The following is a 19,654-nucleotide window of genomic DNA, read 5'->3' on the forward strand; positions in this document are numbered from 1 at the left end:
ATTTTCAAGAACTGCAGTCATCCAATTTAATCATGAGAATTCCAAATTTTATCAACTAAATTATGAAAAATAAATTAGCACGCACTTCTTTTAGTTCCTCTTTTCTCTCTTTTTCTAACACTGAATCATAACATAAGCCATGGGGAACACGCTCGGTAACCTGAACAGAACACTTACAAATATTTAAGAAGCTAAACATCAAACCGTCACATAACCTACAACTGCTAAATAATAACGGGCATCTTTTGGTCTCTAGGGTTTAAACATAGATCTTTGGCTTTTACCTACTCTAAGATAACAAGATGTCTACATGATTGTCCAGTTGCTGCAAATTGCTCCTGAACATGTTAGGTAGGAAGCAGCAGCGATGAGATTGCTCCCCAAGGAAACATTTATCACGTCAGACACTTGATGCCTGTGAATGTTTCATTGAATTGCCACCATCTTCATCTCCATGTTCGGTTTCTGGGCCTAGTTCATCTTCCTTCATTCTGGGGTCCACGGTGACCTGGTTTTGGGGCATGTTTTCCTGCAAAACCTTCATAAGTGCTTGATATCAGTTTATAAGCAATTAATGATCACTAAATGACTTAACATTAGTTGTGTTCTTCATGAACACTCATTTTACCTGTAGCAGCTCAGTCATTTTTCCAGTTCTATAGTTCTCCAAGGGTCTTGACAGAACTGCAGGGTGATTATTCAGAACTGGCTGCACAGATTGCAGGGGCTCAACTGAAAGAGGCAGATCTGCGCTACTGTCATCATCTTCTGCACATGATTTAACAGTTGAGCTAGTATTATTCTCTTTTGATGGAGATGGTACTTGAGTTCTCTTAATGACCTCAGTTAACAGTTTCTCAAAAGGCATACCAGCTGCCTCAGCTGAATTTTGATTAAGACCAGCTTCCTTCTGTATGCCTGTAGACATTACCTGGTGGTTATTTTGAGACTGAAAGTGAAGCAACTGGGTTTCAATTGCTTGCAATTGGTTGGCAGGTGGTGATCCATTTGATGGCTGAGCAGCATCTAGTGCCTGCTTGCCCTTAGAGCCCACTGCATGAGCAGGCTGAGTTGCAACTGAAGACAGTTCACCTGCAACCCCATTTGACAAATCAATGGGCTGGAGTACAACAGGCACAACATTGCCCCTTGAGATCCCTGGAGAAGACGATTGACTTCCTACTGAAGGCACCTGCTGCCTTATTTTGGGGACTACAGGATTAGTAGCTCGAGGTGCATGAACAGTTCCGTTTCTCTCTCTTGACCGATTATGGCTATGAACCTGAGGATTGTTCTCTCTTGGGAATTGTATCTCGTTTCTTCTGATCATCTGAACACCTGGGGCAACATCGTTGTCTGCAGAAACAGGAACATAATGTCCAGGCTTAAAAACAACACCCCGCAAAGTGGTTTCTGAGTTGCCAACCCTGACAGAGAGTAAATATCCAGCATCAAATGCTGCTTCAATGACGCCATGGACTACCTGACCCACCATGACATCATTTGCATCGATTACTGGGTCTTCTTGACGGGGCTGATTCCCGTTAACCCTGACAAATCCAGGTGGAACACGTGAGCTGCCCCCATGATTTGGATTCTGATTCCTAGAAGCATGAGCATTGCCCCCATGATTAGGATCCGGTCTTGGATATTTGCGAGGACGACCACGCTTTCGCTTCACAGGAACAATCGCTGATGCATCAGGATTATTCCCTTGGTTTGCTTCGCTCATGTTCAGAGTATATATTAAATAAAATTTCCCAACTTCCAAAGAGCTACTTTATGGTGTTTCCTCCCTGCAGTGAAAAGCACTGTTGATGTGAGTTTATAAAAGCAAATTGTAACACTACCAACCATGAAAATCAGAAATAAAAAGTCAAAAGTGTAGATTAGCCGTGCTCCCAACAATAAACTTCACCAAAGATGGTCCGCCGACCTGTCTACATAGTACAGTGGCAGATGCAAAACACAATAATGAATGGTGCCAGCCATCTAACATTTTGATTACATTCACACTTTTAGACACATCATATCATATACAACCGAAATCCAACCTAGTAACAGAGATCACAATTAAATGCAGCACATCCTTTCCTCTCAACAGAGTTCACCATTCTAATAAATGTCCTAAATGATTCAAATTGCACATTTCCTGAACCAAGAAAAACCCTACAAAGTCTTACTCTTGGATGTTAAATGCAAATGTACATGCCAAAATCAATTTGACTACAAAGAAATTCTGTCCAGTCTGCAAGTTCAGATGTTCTACAAAACTTTTACTTTCTGAGCATTGGCACAAGAAATATCAGAGGCAGCTATTGATGCCTATAGGAGACATTGAGGAAATCACTCATGAGAACAAGGGAAAAACCTTGGGGAAATGTCTTTACAAATGTAGGCTGAAGTACGAATACAACAGACACCCAGCAAACCATCTGACCCAACCTTACATGGTTGTTAACAGTCACGATTTTAAAAATCTTCCGCTAATTTGTATCACCACAAATATTTGTTCCACAACGCTAGAACTTGCTAACGATGAGAGGCCATGGAACACAGATTGCATTTTATGCATTTAGCAAAAAGTATAGATTACCGCAATCAGTACACACATGTTTATATAAATAGCTACTGCCTAGTATTCACCCTGCCTTAGCATTAAGCAGAGTACTTTGGAGGAGTGTTCTGCTTACAATCCCAACCTTCAAGATGTTTTACTTTGTTGGGGGGGGGAAACAAAGTTGCACAAATTTGTATTATATATATATATATATATATATATATATATATATATATATAGTGTTGGACATACAAGCATCAACTACCTTATAAAACATCCTTGATTTCTGATACTAGATCATAACATTAGTTAATGAAAAGGTAGGAAAGCCGTAGTTTCAGGCAAAGCTCGCATACCATCAAATCCTTTCACATTGCCTACACTTTTGTATAATGTAAAAGTTTCTCTCCCTACAATTCCCCAATTATGCATAGCATTGAGTTCTAAGCAACTTAAAGGCTTTTGTCCCAAAGGAAAATGCTGAAGCTCATATTAGTCAAATTTAGTAAAACCATCACTCATGTTATGAAGCTTGTCAGGATATCAGTTAGAAAGCACTAAATTTAAAGTTCTGAATGTGAAAAATAGGACTTTTCTACCTGTTTAGAGAAGTCCCAGAATTAGTATTGGTATTTTAAGCTAATTACACAATGTTTAGACAGGCAAAGCCATGTTAATGAACGTATAGATACAGACATGTGGGATTGGGAGGAAATGGGTGAACATCCACAACCTGTAAGCTGTTGCAACGTTCAAATTTCATACCTGTCACCCGAACAACCAGAATATGGAAAATCACAATCAGACAATTGATCTCGATGATGAAGTTGTATAGAGAAGCATATGCTCTCTCATATACCCTAATCATTGTCCCCTTTTGTAGCTTCCACATAGACAAAGTACATAACATAGAACTATCACCAGCCAAAGCTGGCAAAGGAATGATTTCCAATCTCTCCCTCTCTCCTTTTTATTTTGTTTTATTTTCTTTTTTTTTTTTTAATTAAGCACTACAATTCCACATAAGGAGGCAAAGCAGTTTGAATGCAACTACAGCAACAAAGCAAAGCTAAAACTCTGTATCGAAGTACTCCTCCAGATCAAGAATTTAAAGCAATAGTAAAGTTGACATAGCATATTACCACAACAGTGTCATAAATCCTCATTTGAAACTTCAAGCACAATAAAATAGGCAAGAAAAGCTAAAAACTGTAAGGGAAATAAGCATAAATACACAATAATACAGATATTAAACATGTGCAAAATATACAATTAAACAAAACCCAATAACAAATACTGAAAGAGTAAACACGCTACACCTTCTGTAGTATTACAACCATGGAAGTAAATAAAAACACCTGAAATAAACAAATATACACAACCTCGTTAGAAAAATAAAATGGTATCCACAAATAAAAAAGACTCTGAATTTGAAATACATAGCTTCACCAGAACCCTAAGCCTATGCTTGGGCTCTGAGAAAATGCCAGGAAAATTGCTTAAGGAGATTTTCTAATCACTAACATCAAGCATCAGTACCCTCTTTTTGTTAGAAGTAAAATTTGAATTAAAATAAAAAGGGAAAAAAATTAAATTAGCAAAAATTAGAACTTATTTTTAATAAATAAAAAATTGAACAAAAGGAAAAGCAAAACAAATTCAAAGAGCAACAGAATGCTAGGGATCCTGAAGAAGAAGAAGACGAAGCGTACCTTTCGAAGCAGTGTTTTATGGAAGACGGAAAAAGAAAAAGCAACTGAAAATATTAAATTAAAATAAAAATAAAATTAATTTGAAGATCCTGTCGATTTGTTTTCTGTATGTTGCTTAAAAATACAAAAAATCTAATTGATATCTTTTTTTTTCCTACTGTAGTTGTCCCAGAGACGGAGAAGACGAGGTCTACTGTGGGCCCCTTTGTAGTGGTAAGTTAGCCTTACTGTGACGTAGAGTTTGAGACGAAGCAATAGCAAACCGACATGTAATGCATCACTGTAAGAAAGCTGTTTTTATTTACGAAAGTATCACCCCAGTCCAAGTGAGTCCCACTGGATTTGACAAAAATCCAGTAAATTAGTGGCAGTATAAAAAAATTAAAAAAAAATTTTGTTTCCTTTTCAAATTCAAAAAATTACTATATTTAGTTATTTGTATGAATATTTAAATTTATTCAAAATAACGGCAGAGATATATTTCCTAAATTATCTTCAAATAAAAAATCTTATAAAAATATCATTTATAATATCATTTCCTAAATTATTTGTATGAGTATTTTTTTTTGAAGGTAATATAAAAATATCAGATATAATATCATTATCTCATAATTTATACGTTATATATAAAAATAAGACATTTTTTAAAGCGAACCAGATTACATTTGTAGCTAATCACAGGTTTTCCTGTTGTATAACTTCCATGTTTTAGTTATCTTATTTGACATGCTGTGCTACTAGGTGGTTATTTTAGTTTACTTCTTATAACGTGTCTTAAACCTCAGCTGACATTTTTAAATGATAATCCAACAGTTGATCATAGCTGAAGTACAAACTTAAAAGAAACAAACATGAAGACAGGTACGGAACCAGAAGTTTAAATTTATTAGGATGAAGTATAATTTTTGGATATTTGGGGGGTGAAAAGGATAATTTCCCAAACTTTAACATTAATTTTTGCATTAAGATTTTCTTTAATATGTCGTGAAAGGAGGAAAGAACTTTCTTGTGATAAGTATGATGTAAATTTTTGTATTTTTCATGCAAACCAGGTCCATATCGTGTACATGATTTCCAACACAGAAGCTTCAGAACAAGAAATTATGGCGATTTAACTGTACAGGGCACAAGAAAACCTGCTCTGCAATTAATATATATGGGATCAAATAATCAGGGTTATTGCAAGAGGAAATCAGCAGTATGAAGATCAGTAGCTCTGCTGATCTGAAAATTACATTTCCCAGATTGTTAAAATTATAAAGGGATGATGCCTCAAACTAGGACTAATGTACCTTCTAGCAAGCTGGCCTTTGAGGCTCTGGAAGGTTTTCAACATAGGTGTTGTATACCATTTTTACATGGTCATCAATTGTGTCGGCTGACCAATGATCAGTTTTTATTGGATGAAGATATTTGACTGTTATAGGTGCCGGCCGAACGTGCAAGCTTCCTTTTCTCCAAGCTAGATGTGTTCCAGTAAAGACCATTGGAACGATTGGAAGGCGCGTTTGCAGTGCCAGATGAACAAAACCCTATAAAGGAAAACCAATGAAGAAAAAAGGTGAATTTTTGTTCAGCTTTCCAAGTACAAGAAAATGCACAACAGCACAACACGAGACAAGGTTATGAAGAACTATATTTGTTGTGAGGATTTTCCTTTCTGCCTCATATCTCAGCAAAATTAAGTACGATCATTTGGTAAAATTAAGTAAATTAAAAAAGTGCAAAGTATGTTACTATGCTATTGTGCAGATAATGAAGATGCTATACTTGTGAATGTTATTTAACACAAGCCTGAAATGTCAACTGGAAATAAATTTAGCTGTGTGATATGCACTAAATATGCAATAAAAGGTCTTATAACCATATTGCTTCCGATATATTGTGCACTGCGGGATATAACAGGTTCATATCAGCTGATAAATTATCATCATTTCAGAACATGATTATGAGAAAAAGTATTTCTCAGAAAAGTAACTTAGCTACCTTCTTAAAGGGGAGTAGCCTTCCATTTTTGGACCTTGTGCCCTCAGGAAAAATGATTAGTGATAGGTTGTTTTTGACAACTGCACAAGCTGCCTGAGAGAGGAAAATTATAAGTTGGGTATGTAAAGGCAGAAAACATGATTGACAATATGGAGAATAAAAAGAGTCACCTCTTTCATGGATTGAATTGCAGCGGTTGGATTGGAGCGATCTATACGAAGATGGTTAGCCAATACATAAAGCTGTCCAAAGAGAGGATACCAAATAATCTGCAAAAAGTAAAAATCTAAATCATAAGTACATTTGAAGTCTTCCAATTATCTCCTGGAATCTACTTGAACTTGCAAATAAACTAGAATGGGCAAGATATTATTATGTTTAGAAGCAGGAAGGAATCAAACAAGTTGAATTTTAGCACACAAATTAGTAAACAGTACTCAGCTACAGAGCTTATCAATCTCGAAGAGCCGTAACTCGTGAAGATCCTTATTTATAAGCACCATGATGATTGAAAATGTACCTCCTTCTTTGCAATGCCTACTGTGCCAGTGGGAGTCAACCACATCATAAGGAAAATGTCTATAGGAGATGCATGATTACAGATATAAATGGCCCTCTCATTTGAGAATTCAACACCTTCAATTTTTATAGGATTCCCTAAGATCCACATCTGCAATGAAAGTTTGTATTTTTAACCATACAGCATAAATTGCTAAGTTAAAACAAAAACTAAAAAGAAAATGCAGAATGCTAGTGGACCAAGTTTACATAGCTAAAACTCATTGAAGTAAATTGTCAAACATAGGTACTTAATCTGAATAACACCAGAAGTAGATTAGACTGTACCCTAAGATGATTTTTAAAATGGCATTAAATAATAATGTCTCTATTTCTACTTTTATACACTCTGGTCCCCACTTCTTTTCTAATAACTTCAGGAAGAAAAAAGAACCTATAATGGATTGGTACCATTCTTGTACAGGAAGAACTAGAACTTTTTGGTTTAATTAGTCTAAACGAAATTCATTAATTACAAGGTTGGTTAAGCAGGGATTAGCCTGGGATCCAAGCCTACAATTTGGACTAAGCAATTCACATTGAAATTCCTTTTCTTATCAGACTCTCTATCTTATTTATAACCACAATGTCGTGACCCACCAAAGCACCATATGTTTCTGCTAAACCTGTAGCAATTTTATCTCCAAACCATTACTAGCTAGCCTGTGGTTCTCATATCATGATCAGCTGCAGTAAATGATCTGAGTTTTTTTTCCTTAGGCATTTAACCAGTCAAGTGCAATTCAGCATTTAATTTTGCAAAATATAAAGTATCATAGCAAAAAATTTCATTTTGTTTTCTTTAATCAATTTTCTAAGCAACCAATCAGGTGGTAAAGAAATTAAAAATAGAGGGAAAAAAGAACTTCACACAAGATAAGAAATCTTCTTCTTTCGTACAGCTATTTATTTTATATTTCACTATTCATATTAAAAACAAGTAAATAAGTGCAATTAGTGTGAAAATTGAATTAGGTAAGCTTGAAATGAATCATAAGTGAAGCAACTCACCATCATTCTACCAGTAACATGTCCATAAATATTTCCTTGCCTAATTCTCTCATAAGGCCATGGCAAGAGCAGGAGCATGACTAAAGCCCAGATAAATGTTGTAACCATCATTGACACAAAACAGACCACAATTCTTACGCATGATATCAATGCAGGAACCCACCCATCATCATCAACATAAACATCACTCTTATGCCTTTGTTCCACTTCTTCTCTCACCGATTCTTTTGGATTTTTTTTCACATTTGGGATGGAATTTGTGGTAAGAAAACTCTCCAATCTCCTATTCCTCATAAAAGAACCAGATCCAGTGTTCTCCATGAGCTTCGACTGGAATAGAGATTTCCCTGGACAAGACAGAGCAAATTGTGTTTGTTTGGTAAGAAACTGCCGGAAAATGAATGAATGAATTTAGTGACACTCAGTTTCTGTATGATGAATTAACCAAATGAACTTGAAGCCTCGGTTATAAATTGTTATTCCTTTTATTCTCTACAACTTTTAAGGAGAATATAAAGCTAAACTTATAAAACAAGATGAGTTTAAACAGAACTAAACATTAATTCAGTAAACAAAGGAAATATTAGTCGACCAAAACCACCGTTCACTAAGTCAAACCGATAAACTTCTTTGGTCGCCTAGAAAATAAACATCAAGAAAAAGAACAGAATCCCTCTCTCAAAGAAAGCAAGGAGGAGAAGAAAACTGCAACTCGAACTTCTCCTTCACTGTCGAACAAAAGAAACAAATAGCAGGCTCATTCTTAGTACAGTACCTACGTCTATGGCTTACTTGGATAAGTTTATATACAAGCCACATATTTTCTCATATCTCTTATTCTTTTATTTGCTATCGAACAGACCCAAAAAAAAGCAACAGCTTTTACAAATACCCACCAAAATTGACCTACCAAATATGGTTTTTCTTGATTGTTTTCTCGAGAAAATATGGGAAAACGGTAGCAGAAGCGTATTGACAGTTCAAGGAAACCAGATAAATAGATAAAGAGTATCTGGCACTAATAAGTCTTCTGTTTTCTCTTACAAAAGAACAAGAAAGAGAGGTGTTTCGCGACGCAAAAAAACATGTGTAGCCAAGACAAAACACAGAAAATGTGGCACTAAAGAATCGAGAGACCGAAATGGGGGATGCAGATATGCATAGTATTTCTGTCCTCCTTTGACTCTGGATGGTGTATATACTTCGACGATCTGGCTGCTATGTGCTAGTATTTTTTTAAGCACGAAATATTTTCTAGCATGTTCTTATATTTATTTATGCGATTATGTCCAAGTTAGACAATATAGTTTTAACGTATTAAGAAAACAAACTATAAAATACCGAAAAGAAATTTTATATTTATTTATTAAAAATATTTTGAGCTTGTCCTTACTTTTATGTCTTAAGTTAGAAAAGAAAATTTATTATAAATATATGGTTTTTAATATTTTTGTTTTTATTTTTTTATTTTTTATTTGTTTATACACATGTTTTAGGCTTGGTTGGTTTCAATAAAGTCATCTTAGGAATCACCATCCATATATGTTGGTCAAAATTTTGTATTATTAAATAATAAAAAATTTATCATATTATTGATTTTTTTTTTTTTTGAAAATACTCTCTACATTATTTATCATTGATATAAATTTAAACAAAGTTAAAACTTGACAAATTTATGAGGGCGTAAATGCAAAAATTAAATTTAACCTTTGTTTGGAACGGAGAGAAAGGAAAATGTTGAAGAAAAAAATAAAAAAAAGAAAATAATGAGAAATTATCAATTTTTTTATTATAATTATTTTTCGTTTTTGTGTTTGGATATAATAAATGAAAGAAAATAATTTTATTTTTCTTCGTTTTGAAAGGTGAAAATTTTAGAGAAAAAATATTATTATTGAAAATTAAAAATTATGTCCTCACTTAAATAACATGGTATTTAGTAGAAAAAAAGTGAAATTTTCACTTTTTTTTCATTATTTTTGTGACATCCTGGACATCAGGGGGCATCACCTTAGGCGAATCCCACATCGGCTACGGACGAGGTAAATGATCTGTACATAAGAGAGGTAGTCTCTAACCTTGGTAGGCGCCTTTTGAGTTGGCAGAGTGGGTGACCCCTGGCTCAAAGGACAAAACCGTAAGGTGTAGGGACATCCGGGGACTATGCCAAAGCGGACAATAAGTGAAATGTTTCTTCATTTAATATTTTCCTAAGTATTTTGAATAGTTATTTTCATTCCTTAAAAAAATACTTTCATCCAAAGGAGTTGAAATTAAATCTAGGACTTTTGATTATCCTATTGTGGTTTTTTTTTTTTTTTTTCCACATTTCATTTTAGTGTACCGAAAATTCCATGTCCCATTGGATTGAAAAATGCCTTAGGTTTTTTTATGGGACCATGTCTTATTGTCAGGTTGGAAAGAGAGAATGGGGTAATGCCACGTGTGATAAGTTTTTTATTATTATTTTTTCTTCTTAGAATGAAGTTTTTTATTATTTTTATCTTATGGTGAGTACAACTTTTAGAATATCCGAATATGGCCATAATGATTGGCTTAGAGTGTATGGGGTGGATCACATTTAAATTATTATTTTTAAATAGATATTGGATTTTTAAATTTTTGATATCCTAAATTAAAAAACATGCATTTAGTATAAAAAGATTCATAAGTTGAGTAGTAAAGTTATATTATTCGTTGTTAATTAATCAGATTTCGTCTTGTTGATTTTTCTATTATTATAGAAAATCAAAATTCTCGAGTTTGAGTCCTCTTAATTATAAAAATAAAATTATTTTATTATGATTATATAATTTAGAGTTCTATTATTTTTTTTTAAACCTTATGTTATTAAAATATAAAGTTGTTAATAAAGGGCAAGTGGAGTGCTTTAATTACATCAACTAGTTTACATTTAAACTCTTAATTGAATTTTTTAAAGTAGTAATTATCAACTTGCTAAAACCTAAATAGGGTTTTTTTTTTTTAAAAAGTAGTACTTTATAAACATGAAAATCTATTTATTTTTTAATATAAAAGATGAAAAACTTTTAATATTGGTGAGAGTAGATTCTTTAAGCTTCAACTTGAACTTTTTAAGTGCTAAGCCTTTTATTTATATTTTAAAAAAGAAGACATAATTACACCTAACACTCAATTGATTTTTTTTTTTTTTTTTTTTTTGCACCTAAGTATATGTCAACCAACCCCAAAAAATTAGTTAATGTATTAAAATATTAATGCATATTTATTTATTTTTTCTTAAATACAATATGTATGCTTAAAGAATAACGGAAAAAAATCCGAAGAGTGAAATGGGATGATAAGGATCCTTTCTCTCATAATCAAAGGTTTCGAATTCGAATCCTAGGTATAGAGTTCCTTTAAACACTCGGGAGACAGCATTTTGCCCCCTTTGTGAGCCTGCCTGACGCGAATCTGAATTAGTTGGGCCAATATGTTTTGGACACCGGACCGTTAAAACTAAAAAAAGAACAAAAGAAAAAAAAAATTTTCTTACTTTTTGCCTTTCTTCAAAAAAAAAAAAAAAAGTTAGACTAAATGAGTATTGTTAAGTGTTTGATCATTGTAAATGGAGAAAATTTTCATTAAAAGTCTGAAAACTCTTTTCTCTTATAGGCCTAATGTAGAGCGAGCAAGTTAAATCCAACTCAATGAATTAGGGACACCTACACAAAAAAAAAAAAAAAAAAAAAAAAAAAAAAAATGGATTGCACTCATTCAAAACCCGATGGTTGACAATTTTGAATAAATTTCAATCCAATACGTAGGGAGGAAGAAATTGAAATCTGCCAATACTCATGGATCATAATCTTATGTGTATTGAAGATTTATCCAGTCCAAGTGAAAGGGGCATTCACATAGACTCAAAATGGAGAGCAGAAATTACGTCTATCTGCTAGTCAAGTCTTAAAGGTCGGACACCACCCTATTATCAAAAAAAGAAAAAGCTGAAGCCCCCTCCTATCTTTAGATGCTTTTTTTATGGCATAGGTAGTTGTTTGATACGTAAGATACTTGTATTATTGGAGTAAACAGCATATGATCAGCTCATGAATACTGATATAATCAAGGATATTGAATAAATCTTAGCTCTCCCCAATGCCAAGACAAAAATAAAAAGTCAAGAACAAAATGATACTAAATATTATCTATAATTGCCTATTTTAGATTACAAATCATATCTATTAAATTTATATTTATGCATGCATTAAATTGAGTATCTTAATTTGGTATAAATGAATTCTATCTAAAATTTATTTGCAAACAAATTTTCATGTTTTAAATGAATTTAAAATTGAAAAATAATTTGTTTCTATTTCCTAAAATGTCCATATCATAATAATTTTTAAAGGTTAAAGAATGAATAGTCTTGTTATAAATTTTCAGGTTATTTAAATTTGTAGAATTTATTTAGAAATTCTACCTTTTTTACTATAATTTGGTTTAATTATACTTAAATTCATAAAATTGAATTCGTAGAATCTAAATCTTCATTTTTTTATACTAAATATAAAAATTTAAATTTATAAATGAATTCCACGATTTCGGAATAAGAGGTTACTATTTTCTTGTTAATATTGAAAGCCAAAAAAAAAAAAAAATCATGAATCTATATATTTTATAATCTATTAAATTTAAAACTAATAATTTTTAATATTAATTTATTAAAAAAAACTAAACCAATCAAGTTTTTATTGATTTTCTCACTTATATACCTCTTAATTATAAAAGTTTCACTGATTCGGTGAATAAATAAAAGTGTTATTTTTTAACCCATAATGTGTCGGTTGAACTAGTAGTGATTTGATGGTGATCCAAGCGAACGAAGATTACATTTTATGATTATACAAAAAAATTGAACTAATTTCCAATATTGCAATAAAAAAAGTAATTATGTTATCAAAAAGATTTTTCCTAAAAATTATGTTTCACTAAAAATTTAATTTTACAAATATGTTACTTTTCATTAGGTAAATTGTAGAGCAAACTAATTAAAACTTATTTTGGGAACTCTTACGTACGAACCTTCTACAGATGATGATAGTTGGCCAGTTAAAATTACTGTATTAGTAACTAAAAACGTGCTAAAATGGAAAGAAAAAAAAAAAAAAAAAAACATGTACTAAAGTCAGACTTTCATTCATACTGGAATGCAAGTTTCTTAAATTATCTAGGGTATAAATTTTAAAGTTCAAGAATTTTACACGGTCCAGATAAATTTTTAAATTGTAATTTAGCCCATATTTAAGAGTTTCTTTTACAAAATAATTGCAGAAAGCACCTTAAAAAGCAACAAACTTGTACTATAACCCATATTTCAAGCTTTTATTTTCTAAATTTCCTTCCCCGAAATGGTTCTGCCTCTGCTAACAAAGCGGAGATTTTGTCTCTCCACCGCCACTTCACTTTCTTTTTGGTTCTAGGGTTCCATTTTCAATTTTCTGTTTCCTTGTCAAATTATTAATCAGGTACTGTTATTCTTTATGTTTTTTTTTTGGCGCTTCATTGAAAGCTAAATTTTATTTGATATTTCTATCTTTTGAGTTTGTTTCAGGTTCTGGGTATTTTCCTTTTCCTGTTTTGTTGATGAGAAAAAAGACGAATGTGGAATAAAGTTGAAGTTTTGGTTTTTGGATCTTATTGTCTTGATTCTAGATGTTTCAAAAGGGTCAATCTTTGATAGTCAGATATTTGATGCTTGGTTAGCACAATTATGTGCTTTTGTTTCTCTATGGGTTTGGATCATTGAGAATTGAGAACCCAAATTTAATTTTTCTCTTCTTAGCCTGCGTTTTATTAGTAATTCAACCAAGCTTTGATGTTAGTGATGATATTTTACGTTTGTGGAGATGTCATTTAAAGTAAAATCTAGAAATAAATATAATGTTTGATTTATTGGTCTCCTTTTTGTCATTGTAGCATTGGGCAGTGAAAGTTTAGAGGCCATGGAGGAATTTTTTGAGGGATTTGACAACGAGTACTTGAGTTGATTAATTGAGAAGCAAGCAGCACTTGATTTATTTTAGTTTTTTCTTTGTGGGGTTGTGTTGTAATTATCTTTTATAGGATATATGTTATTGGTGAACTGAAATGAGTGTGGTTGGGTTTGATATTGGTAATGAAAACTGTGTTATTGCTGCTGTGAAACAGCGGGGTATTGATGTGTTGTTGAATGATGAATCAAAACGTGAAACACCAGCTGTGATATGTTTCGGGGAGAGGCAGCGGCTTCTTGGGTCAGCGGGCGCTGCTTCGGCTATGATGCACCCAAAATCTACAATATCTCAAGTGAAGAGATTGATTGGACGGAATTTTAAGGATCCCGATGTTCAAAATGACCTAAAACTATTACCATTTGAAACTTCTGGAGGACAGGATGGTGGCATTTTGATTCACTTGAGATATTTGGGTGAGATACATACATTTACACCAGTTCAGATCATGGCAATGCTCTTTTCGCATTTGAAAGAAATAACAGAGAAAGATTTGGAAATGCCAGTTTCTGATTGTGTGATTGGAATACCATCATATTTCACAGATTTGCAGAGACGGTCATATTTGAATGCTGCAACAATTGCTGGGTTGAAGCCTTTGAGATTGATGCATGACTGTACTGCAACTGCACTTAGTTATGGGATTTACAGAACTGATTTTGACAATGCAGGGCCAACATATGTCGCATTTGTTGACATTGGTCATTGTGATACGCAAGTGTCTATTGTATCATTTGAGGCTGGGCATATGAGGATCCTGTCACATGCTTTTGATAGCAGCTTGGGAGGAAGGGATTTTGATGAGGTTTTGTTTGGTTATTTTGCAGCACAATTCAAGGAGCATTATAAAATAGATGTATATTCTAATGTCAGGGCATGTCTTAGGTTAAGGGCAGCATGTGAGAAATTGAAGAAGGTTTTGAGTGCAAATGCAGAGGCACCTCTAAATATTGAGTGTTTGATGGATGAGAAAGATGTTAAAGGGTTTATTAAGAGAGAGGAATTTGAAAGGCTGGCTTCAGGATTATTAGATAGGATTACCGTTCCTTGCAGAAAGGCTTTAGCAGAATCTAGGATATCGGTCGGGAAGATCCATTCCATTGAGCTTGTTGGCTCAGGGTCTAGAATACCAGCTATTGGTAAGTTGTTAACTTCTCTATTTGGCAGAGAACCCAGGCGGACACTGAATGCAAGTGAATGTGTCGCACGTGGATGTGCCCTCCAGTGTGCAATGCTTAGTCCAGTTTTTCGAGTGAGAGAATACGAGGTTGGTATTTGAAATGAATTATAAGTTCTTTAAATATTGTCCTGTCAAAAGCTGTGTTCTTTGTTGTTTCCTTCTGCTAGCACAATGGTTTTCTATTTCAAGTAGGTACTTGTTTGTTCCTTTCTTGTAAAATGGTTGCCTGCTTAAGTTCATGCTATTTGTTCTAGCTCATGTAGCAAGCTGATAAAAGTTTCAAATTTAGATATTCCATCAACTATTTGCATGATCAAGCTGGTCAATAATGACTAAAATTATTTTCAGAGACCACTTTATTTGCTTGCTTTTGTTTATTGGGTAGAATGTGCAACAGCTTCCTTCTGTTGCAATCGCAATTCGCAGAGAGGCAAAAGTCTGTTGTACAATTATCAGCTGGATATTAATGTGTTTAGACACATTTCCATGATGATGCATTCTTACAGAATAATGTAATTGAAATATGTCTTATGCAGGTTCAAGATTCATTTCCTTTCTCTATTGGATTCTCATTGAATGAAGGCCCAGTTGGCACAGGGTCAAATGGAGTACTATTCCCAAAAGGCCAACCAATTCCAAGTATCAAAGTCTTGACATTTCAACGCAGTAATTTGTTTCATATGGAAGCATTCTATGCCAATCCCAATGAACTGCCTCCTGGTGTATCTTCACAAATTAGTTCTTTCACGGTCAGTGCATTGCACTCCACTCGCTCTCTGTATGCATGGCATGTGAGATTAGTTAGGGGTTGATAGCTATGAGTGGCTTCTCTCATGATTTCCTTGAGACACACAGATGACAAGTTTATTGTTAATGACATAGTTGATGCTGGTATTACTAAATTCTTGTGTTTTTCTTAATGTTTCTGTTCAACAGGGCCTGTTATCAGGTTTTAGATTCACCATAGAACACTTTAAATTCTATTTGATTTTGATGACATGTGAATTAGAACTTCATTCCTTGTCCAATTGAAATTTCAATTCTATAACTTAAATCGTGTTAGAAGTTTGCTTTCAAGTCATGCTAGACTTCATCATAAAATGCAAATGGCATTTAACCTTATATTTAGAATCATAGATCCAGATTCTTGTATATACTTCAAATGCAGTTGCATTTCTCCTAGTACTTGAGCACATGGCTTATGTACCATTCTTGATATGTAGATTTGTTTTGTAATTGGGGTGAAAGAGCACATGGGCTAAATTCATTCACCATTTGTGGGACACATAAATGTATTTACTTTTCACACTGGCTATGCATATAGATAATCTATTATGGGCATGGATATATCTCCTTTAACTGAACCATAGCTTCCAAGTTTATGAAAGTATTTTATGCAGATTGGTCCTTTCCCAGGATCCTGTAGTGAGAAGGCAAGGATTAAAGTTAAGGTCCTATTAAACCTTCATGGCATTGTCACTGTTGAGTCAGCCATGGTAAATAAGAACTCTCTTATTTATTCTGTATCCTTATTTGACTTTATTACTGTTTGAGGGATTTTTTATGTCGCTAAGATTTGTTATGGCTTCAGTTAATGGAAGACCATGCAGAAGGTCATGCTAGAAGGGGCAATGCTCATCCAGAAGTGGATAAAATAGAGGTTGACTCTGTTGCTTCTTCTACAAAGCTTGAAAATGGCGATGATGATGATTTAACAATTCATGCTAGATCATCAGATGCTTCAGTAAGTTTCTTGTAAATTATATCATCATGTGCATATGCCTGGATATATTAGTACCTGTTTGCTTCCCACTCTTCTTGTTCAAAGAAATTAGGAATTTCCATTATTGGATGGTTTTCATCTCAAATATAGACTTATAAGGGTCCTTTTCCATTTGTTGACTAAGACTTTGGTGCTCTGTATGTATTTACATTTACTGAAGCAGGGCCAAATAATTTGTAATATTAAAAGGGTGACCAGTGCACTAAGCATCCCATATTTGTACACTCCAGGGAAGGTTGATGCACACAGTTACGTGCATAAATATATAGAATACTATTATATTGATTATAAGTTAAAATTGTGAATTCATTATAGATTCCCAGTCTAAAATGTACTTTTGGCCTCTTAGATAGAATAACATTATATTTATTATAAGTTAAAATTGTGTGACTTTTGATACCTCGATACCTTACTGCACCTAAAACTATAGGCTTCTGAGCCTAAGAATAGATTTAATATCTCTAATACATGCCACACAAGAAAGGCCATTAGTCTTGAAGTTAATAAGCATGCATCTTCCTCTACCTCATATTGAAAATTTGAATTTTAATCAAGAATATGAAGTACATTTCGCTATCAAACTCTTGGCTAGTGGTTACGAGAGGCTTTGTGACATTATTGAAGAGCCATTCAACCTCAACTCAAGCTTGTGGTGAGCCCTTAGGTTCAATATCTCTAGCAATATTTTACACTTGTGCTGGTTCTGGTGCTCTTCAGTTTTTGCATTACCTAAGTGGACAAGCTTAGAAGCATACCAAATTCAGTTGCACTCATTTATTATTTTCAGGCTAATGGCATGAAAGATAAAGCCAGTCGGAGGCTTGAGATACCAGTTAGCGAGAAAGTATACGGTGGAATAACCGAATCTGAGCTTTCAGAAGCTAAAGAGAAGGAATTTCAGTTGGCTCAACAGGACAAAATTGTGGAACAAGCTAAAGACCAAAAAAATGCCTTGGAATCCTATGTTTACGAGACACGTAACAAGGTAGAACTCTAAATATACTAATTTTTTCTTCCCAAGATACCGTAAGATGGTTTTAAATTGTAACTTGGCCTATTAAATTACTTGCTGATGGTTTCATGTTCTTGTGGTGTGCCTTTCTGGAAACCACTGTGCTTCTGATCAATCTGTTTAAGATTACAATACTGACTATATGCTGGGAAATGTAATGTTTAACATCCTAAAAATGAAAATAGATGCTTTTATGGCAGTATATGGTACATATATCGTTAAATGGTCACTCCATTGTTTTTTAAATTTCATTATCTGTTGAACATATTTATGTAGTTGAGAATCTTGCTGCTCAGTCATTGGACTCCGATTGCCTATAGGTGACTTGGATTCAAATTAAATGCGATACTAAACTATTCCAATGAAGGATTGGATAAAATGTATGAGATATCCATATACCCAGTGCTAGGTCTTAATCATTAACCAACCTCCTAGAGGGCTTCTGCTTCATTGTTCCTATTATTTTCCTTAATGTTCTGGTTTGAGAAATAATGACATGTTTACATGAATAGCTTTTCAACACATATCGGAGCTTTGCTAGTGATAGAGAGAGAGAGGGGATTTCCAGGAACCTTCAAGAGACTGAAGAGTGGCTTTATGATGATGGTGATGATGAAACCGAGAATGCCTATACCTCAAAATTGAAGGATCTGAAGAAGGTAATTTTCATTTCTCCAAGTCTAAAAGTTCAGAATTCCAATTTTTATTCTCCTTGCCCGACCGTTTATTTTCCCTTGCACTAAATAGTTGGTGGATCCCATTGAGAGTCGATATAAAGATGAAGAAGCAAGGGCACAAGCTAAACGGGATTTGTTAAACTGCATTGTGGAGTATCGGATGTCAGTTAACTCTCTATCAACTGAGGATAGGGAATTGGTATGATACTGAAATTATACGACCTGCAAATATGATATGTTTAATTATTTGTATACAACAAAACTATGACTTTTGCAGATTATGAATGAGTGCAATAAAGCAGAACAGTGGCTAAGAGAGAGAACTCAACAACAAGATTCCTTACCAAAGAATGCCAACCCAGTATTGTGGTCAAAGGAGATAAAGTGCAGGACAGAGGATTTAGACTTGTAATATTCTTCTACCCCTATATTTGCATAGAAAATTCAAATATTTTCTATTTTTAATTCTACCATTACCTAAACATAACAATATGAGCTCCAAGACTTTGTGATCATTTTCAAATGCGGTAATAAATACCTCATAATGACGTGTCTATTTGAAGGGAATAGAAACATGTCTCTTAGAATGATACATATTGCTTTATAGATTTTAACTCATTGCCACCAAACACATGATTCAGTGATGCTACAATTTTCTTTTGATCATATTTGCTTCTGAATTCTGATTATATGATCAATGGCCCGTTCAGAGTGTAGTAACCTTTCATGTTACGGATTTCAGGTTATGCAAGCGTATACTGGAAAGGAAGGGTTCCCCACTAAATTCAGAAGACAAGAAGGGCACAGACCACCAAGAATAACTTCAAGCCATTGAAGGCCCTTTAATTTACACTTGTAACTTAACAGTCTACACAGGTTAATTATACATTTTTTTTTTTTTTCCTTCTGATATATTGAAAACCATACAAAAACTAGCAGTAGTATTACAGGTGCTGGTTTCCCTTGTTTTTCAGTAACCTGATAATGTCATTTAAATAGAGGGAGTGGAATTGTGAGGTGCTCATAAAAGATGGTTGGCATCTGATTTGAGGAAAGCATACTTCCTTTCTTATCAGTTTTCCAGTGCTTCTTAATGAACAAAGGATGGATTTGAATTTTGCTTGATTTTCTTTCTCTCTTCTATATATAATGTAATCA

At 33.7% G+C, this 19,654-nt stretch overlaps 3 protein-coding genes across 12 annotated transcripts; 1 reads left to right on the top strand and 2 right to left on the bottom strand.

The window, feature by feature from the left end:
• Position 1: 1 nt before the first annotated feature.
• On the bottom strand, positions 2-4,424 carry LOC105632949 (AT hook motif-containing protein). Of its 6 annotated transcripts, XM_012215419.4 has the most exons (5): positions 4,273-4,423; positions 3,880-3,918; positions 871-1,796; positions 629-768; positions 2-538 (listed from the first exon to the last, which is right to left on the bottom strand). In XM_012215419.4, exons 3-5 carry the CDS (start codon positions 1,730-1,732, stop codon positions 401-403), a joined length of 1,140 nt encoding a protein of 379 aa, XP_012070809.1. In that variant the 5' UTR covers positions 1,733-1,796; positions 3,880-3,918; positions 4,273-4,423; the 3' UTR covers positions 2-400. The 6 variants fall into 6 exon arrangements, with proteins under 6 accessions (XP_012070809.1, XP_037497149.1, XP_089579959.1 ...); XM_037641221.2 differs by having other exon boundaries at positions 2-529; positions 629-1,796; positions 4,273-4,424; XM_089723833.1 differs by having other exon boundaries at positions 629-1,796.
• Positions 4,425-5,373: 949 nt separating this feature from the next.
• Positions 5,374-9,049, bottom strand: LOC105632950 (1-acyl-sn-glycerol-3-phosphate acyltransferase). 5 transcript variants are annotated; one of them, XM_012215422.3, is made up of 6 exons: positions 8,724-9,045; positions 7,828-8,174; positions 6,779-6,928; positions 6,429-6,527; positions 6,259-6,351; positions 5,374-5,804 (listed from the first exon to the last, which is right to left on the bottom strand). In XM_012215422.3, exons 2-6 carry the CDS (start codon positions 8,146-8,148, stop codon positions 5,568-5,570), a joined length of 900 nt encoding a protein of 299 aa, XP_012070812.1. In that variant the 5' UTR covers positions 8,149-8,174; positions 8,724-9,045; the 3' UTR covers positions 5,374-5,567. The 5 variants fall into 5 exon arrangements, with proteins under 5 accessions (XP_012070812.1, XP_012070810.1, XP_020534446.1 ...); XM_012215420.4 differs by having other exon boundaries at positions 8,738-9,044; XM_020678787.3 differs by lacking the exon at positions 8,724-9,045 and adding an exon at positions 8,429-8,593.
• A 4,109-nt stretch (positions 9,050-13,158) lies between these two features.
• LOC105632951 (heat shock protein 70 (Hsp 70) family protein) lies at positions 13,159-19,621 on the top strand. The gene is made up of 10 exons (XM_012215426.4): positions 13,159-13,319; positions 13,771-15,111; positions 15,561-15,773; positions 16,425-16,520; positions 16,616-16,768; positions 17,595-17,792; positions 18,332-18,478; positions 18,567-18,695; positions 18,774-18,904; positions 19,239-19,621. Exons 2-10 carry the CDS (start codon positions 13,942-13,944, stop codon positions 19,315-19,317), a joined length of 2,316 nt encoding a protein of 771 aa, XP_012070816.1. The 5' UTR covers positions 13,159-13,319; positions 13,771-13,941; the 3' UTR covers positions 19,318-19,621.
• The last annotated feature ends 33 nt before the right edge of the window (positions 19,622-19,654 follow it).

Source organism: Jatropha curcas, chromosome 7 (assembly GCF_041381405.1).
Source record: "Jatropha curcas cultivar XTBG-Jc1 chromosome 7, XTBG_Jcur_1.0, whole genome shotgun sequence".
Lineage (NCBI taxonomy): Eukaryota > Viridiplantae > Streptophyta > Magnoliopsida > Malpighiales > Euphorbiaceae > Jatropha > Jatropha curcas.

Coding starts and splice junctions, on each gene's coding strand:
- LOC105632949 (XM_089723833.1), bottom strand. CDS start 1,732: ATGAGCGAAGCAAACCAAGGGAATAATCCTGATGCATCAGCGATTGTT. Junction 539..628: donor AAATGACTGAGCTGCTACAG/GTAAAATGAGTG, acceptor GCACTTATGAAG/GTTTTGCAGGAAAACATGCC.
- LOC105632950 (XM_012215422.3), bottom strand. CDS start 8,148: ATGGAGAACACTGGATCTGGTTCTTTTATGAGGAATAGGAGATTGGAG. Junction 6,929..7,827: donor ATGTTACTGGTAGAATGATG/GTGAGTTGCTTC, acceptor CTTTCATTGCAG/ATGTGGATCTTAGGGAATCC. Junction 6,528..6,778: donor TAGGCATTGCAAAGAAGGAG/GTACATTTTCAA, acceptor TACTTTTTGCAG/ATTATTTGGTATCCTCTCTT.
- LOC105632951 (XM_012215426.4), top strand. CDS start 13,942: ATGAGTGTGGTTGGGTTTGATATTGGTAATGAAAACTGTGTTATTGCT. Junction 15,774..16,424: donor CACAAATTAGTTCTTTCACG/GTCAGTGCATTG, acceptor TATTTTATGCAG/ATTGGTCCTTTCCCAGGATC. Junction 16,769..17,594: donor CTAGATCATCAGATGCTTCA/GTAAGTTTCTTG, acceptor TATTATTTTCAG/GCTAATGGCATGAAAGATAA.